The sequence below is a fragment of the Chrysemys picta genome, unplaced genomic scaffold (genome assembly GCF_011386835.1).
Source record: "Chrysemys picta bellii isolate R12L10 unplaced genomic scaffold, ASM1138683v2 scaf4516, whole genome shotgun sequence".
NCBI classification, from domain to species: Eukaryota; Metazoa; Chordata; order Testudines; family Emydidae; genus Chrysemys; species Chrysemys picta.
The window spans coordinates 1-4000 of NW_027057216.1; the positions used below are offsets into that span (position 1 = coordinate 1).

Here is a 4000-nt window from a genome sequence, read left to right on the forward strand (position 1 = left end):
TAGGGGACTGCCCATCCTGGGTAGCGTCTCTCTGGATCCTTTGCTCCATGGCAGAGTCCCACTGGGGATGGGGCCTGGGTTGGGGTGAGTGTGGGGGGATGTCCTGAACTGTGCTTCGTCCTTCCCCCACCCCATTTTCATGGCCTCCTCTGGTCTCTGCAGAAAGGCCAAGGTGGAGCTGATGGTGGGAGGGAAGGTGCCTGACCTCGGACTTGCTGGCATGGAGCCTGAAGTACTGGTGAGTGGGGAGGGGACAGTGGGTAGATTCCCGGGTGGGCGGAGAGGAATTTGGGAATCCTGCTCCCTTGTGCTAGTTGGGGATGGTGATCTGGGGATCCCAGTCCTGGGATCTTGAGGGGATCTGGAGATCCCAAGGCAGGATCTAGTGACACAGGGTACCCGGTGATCTGAGCCCTGTGAATGCCAGCATGGGGCTCTGGTGATCTCACCGTGGGATCTGGTGGGGTTTGGTTGGGGAGGAGGAGCGAATCGGACTGAGCCTGGTGCCGGGACCTGGGGGGAGTCTGTCGGGTCATTGGCAATCAGGTCTTGGGATCCTGAGGGATCTCACTGAGCCTGGTGCCTGGATCCCAATAAAGGGGGAGGATCCAGTAGATCCTGGTGATTCCACCAGTGATTCCTGGTGATCTGCAGCTTTCTTGAGGGCCGTCGTCTCCTCCCCACCCCGGGAACCCGTCCAAGTGTCTGTCTGTCTCTCCGCAGCGGGACGTGCGGACGGCCTGCCAGCTGCGCTTCCACTTCCTGAAGTCGCTCTTTGAGCACAGCACGTCTGGGGCCCTCCCGTAAGACCCTGCGAGCTCCCCTGCCCTCCCCTTCCCCTCCGCTGCTCTGTTTCTGACCCGCCCCATGTGTGTGTCTCTCAGCAGCGGGACAAGCGAGGAGCTGCTGGACGCATCCTACCAGCACTGGTTGAGCACGGTGGAGGTAATGGGGGAGGGAGGCGCAATAGTGTAGGGACCCTGGGGACGGCTCGCATGGTGCAGAGATGCAGCCACCTCTGAGCTGGGAACAGCTGCACATAACGCTGCACTGGGTCAGCTCACCTGGTGCTAAGGTGCAGCCACCTCTGGGAGGGGCAGCTGGGCGCCCCTTAGCGCCGGGCATTGGGGCAGCCCTGACTGCTGGGGGGATCCCCCCCGCCCTGCTCCCTGCAGCACAGTGTCCCCAATGCTGGGCTGGGGCATTGGGGCCAGCCCTGATGGAGGGTATAGCATCCCTGCTCCGCTGTGGCTCATCCCACCTCTCTGCCCACGCAGGACATTGTGGGTTCCCACCCTCCCAACCACATCCTGGCAGCCCTGGAGCACCTGGCCCTGGAAAACACCCTGCAGATGCAAGAGCTCACCAGCCGCATTGACATTCCCTGTGACGTAGAGGCGCTCAAGTGGGTACCACTAACGGGGTGGCAGTGTGGGTGCATGGTACTGTACGGAACCGTTGCCCCCCAGTGGTGGTGACCTGTTTTTGGGCGGGGCAGAGTCAGAGCTCAGGAGAACAACAAGGAGTCTGATGGCACCTTAAAGACTAACAGATTTATTTGGGCATAAGCTTTTAGTGGGTAAAAACCTCACTTCTTCAGAGCTCAGGAGAAGGGCTGCTGTGGGCCTTTGGCCCCCTGGTGGTGGCAGTTTGTACTGCAGGGGGCAGAGTCAGGGCTCTGGGGGGCTGTCACCCCAGTGGTGCTGCAGTGACCCATGGCACCAGTGCGGGGGCCTGTACCTCTGCCCTCTGGCCTGCAGGTTCCGCTACGAGAGCGCCCGCCTGGAAGACCTGGCGGGGCCGCCAGCAGCCCTGCCTTCGGTCCGGGGCCTCATACAGGTGAGTGGGGACATGGGGAGGGGCAGGCGGGGCTGGGCAGTCCCAGCAGCTAAGATATAGCGTGGGGGGAGGGGTGGCACATCTGGGGGCTGGAGGTTCCGGGGGCTGGGATGTAGCAGGGGAGGGGACTGTATCTCCGTGCTGGGGGGTCCCAGGGACTGCGGGGGGACTTCAGGGCCATATCTCCGGCTGGGATATAGCAGGGGAGGGGGCAGTGTCCCCTGGCCCCTCCTTACCTGCTCCTTCCCCCTGGCTGCAGGAAGGCTGGAGCAGGTGTGAGGAGCTGTGGGTGCAACAGCTCCCCCTACAGGCCCGGGAGCAGCGTGGCACGGCCCAGCTGGCCTCCCTCCTGCAGGAGATGCACCGGCTGCTGGCGGACGGCTCGGAGCGCGCCATCCTCACCAGGTAGCTGCCCCAGGCCTTGGGAGACACCCCGCCCCCTCGGTTCACCCCTGCACAGTTGGTGACCACCCACCCCTGGGAGACCGTCCCCTGCTGGGGAGACTTCCCGCCCTAGGGGACCCCTGCTGGGGAGACTACGCTGTTCCATGGGGTCCCCCTGTGCTGTTGGGGCCCTGTGGTGGGCACCCCCTGCCGAGGAGACATCCCCACCACCCAGGGACCCTCCTGCACGGTCAGTGACCACCCACCCCTGGGAGAGTGCCCCCTGCTGGGAAGATTCCCTGCCCATGTGGTCCCCCCCACCCCCAGACCTACAGAGTGTGCCCCCTGCTGGTTCCCATCCGCCTGCTGAGCCGGCCTATCCCACCCGGCCCCCAGGGCAGTGCTGGAGTTGGAGCTGCGGGCTGTGCGGCTGGCGGGGCTGCGGGATGGGCTGCACCGGGGCTGCCGGGAACTGGAGCGGGAGGCGAGTGCCCGCCACGCCGAGCTGCAGGCCTTGCAGAGCAAGCGGCAGCGCATCGTGGACTTCCGCCACCTGGTGGTGAGTACGGGGGGGGGGGGATCTTGGGGTTAGAGCAGGGCAATCTCTGGACATGGGATCTGCCTGGGCGGTAGGGGGGCAATAGGGCACACACTAGGATATGGGAGGATTGGCTGGGAAGGGGCCCATGAGTGGGGGGTTCTTGGAGGGGGGATCCACAGGGTACATGGCTGGCCTAGGGGGAAGGAAGTAGAGGGCGTGCATGCTGGGGGGGAATATAGGGGTGTGAGGATGATGGGGGAAGGGAGGGAGTGGACAAGTTGTGGGAGGATGGGGGTGCCTTCTGGGGGGGAAAGGGAGGGATTGCGGGGCTGAATATAGGGGTGCCTTGCTGGCACGGGGGGAGCAGGGACACTGTCTCGAAGCAACCCCAGGACTGAACCCCCCCCCCCAATCCACCCAGCGCGAAAAGCAGCAGCACATCCGGGCGCTGATCAAAGGCACCTCCTACATCAAATCCCAGCTCCGCAAGGACCAGGCCGAGGTGAGACACCCCCACCCGCCCGCACTATGGAGGAGGCTGTGGGGTGAGACTGAGGGGCACTGGCAGGGCTGCGGGAGTGGGCCCCAGGATTTGGATGGCAGGGAGCTGCTGGTTGGGACTGAGGGGGCATGGCAGGGGGCTGTGGGGCTCAGGGCTGGGAGGGCAGGGGGCTGTGGGGCTCAGGGCTGGGAGGGCAGGAGGCTGTGGGGCAGGACTGAGGGGCACTGGCAGGGCTGGAGGTGTGGGGCTCAGGGCTGGGAGGGCAGGGGGCTGTGGGGCAGGACTGAGGGCTGGGACTGAGGGGCACCAGCATGGTCTCCCCCCACTCTCTCTCAGGTCCAGGCCTTCGTGCAGAGGAAGCTGCTGGGCCCGGAGCAGGACGTGACGCTGGAGTCGCAGCGGCTGCACGGGGGGGTGGAGCGCGAGGTCCGGCAGCTGGGGGCCATCGCCCTCCCCTGCCTTCTGCGCCGCAGCCTCCTGGGGTGAGTCCCCCACCCCCCCGCTCTGTCTGAACTGCCCCCCCCGTCCTCTCTTGGGGTGCCCCATATGGGGGGAGCCCTCTGGCCTTAGGTGGGAGTACCTTGGATGGAGGGCTGTGCTCCCTATCCCCCACTACTGGACTTGAGGTATGCAGGATTCCTGGGATCTTGTCCCCCCTCCCCCCGCCTGTGCCCCATTGAAACGGGGCTCGGACCCGCCCTGAGATCTGCAGGTTCGAGGGGGTAGGTGCCCGC

At 65.3% G+C, this 4000-nt stretch overlaps 1 protein-coding gene across 2 annotated transcripts; it reads left to right on the forward strand.

Moving 5' to 3' along the window:
- The first annotated feature begins 124 nt into the window (after positions 1–124).
- On the forward strand, positions 125–3894 carry LOC135980575 (HAUS augmin-like complex subunit 5). Of its 2 annotated transcripts, none has more exons than XM_065580514.1 (9): positions 125–238; positions 724–803; positions 888–945; positions 1278–1405; positions 1761–1839; positions 2099–2244; positions 2620–2782; positions 3186–3266; positions 3603–3894. In XM_065580514.1, exons 1-9 carry the CDS (start codon positions 140–142, stop codon positions 3750–3752), a joined length of 984 nt encoding a protein of 327 aa, XP_065436586.1. In that variant the 5' UTR covers positions 125–139; the 3' UTR covers positions 3753–3894. The 2 variants fall into 2 exon arrangements, with proteins under 2 accessions (XP_065436586.1, XP_065436585.1); XM_065580513.1 differs by having other exon boundaries at positions 885–945; positions 3603–3874.
- Positions 3895–4000: the final 106 nt, after the last annotated feature.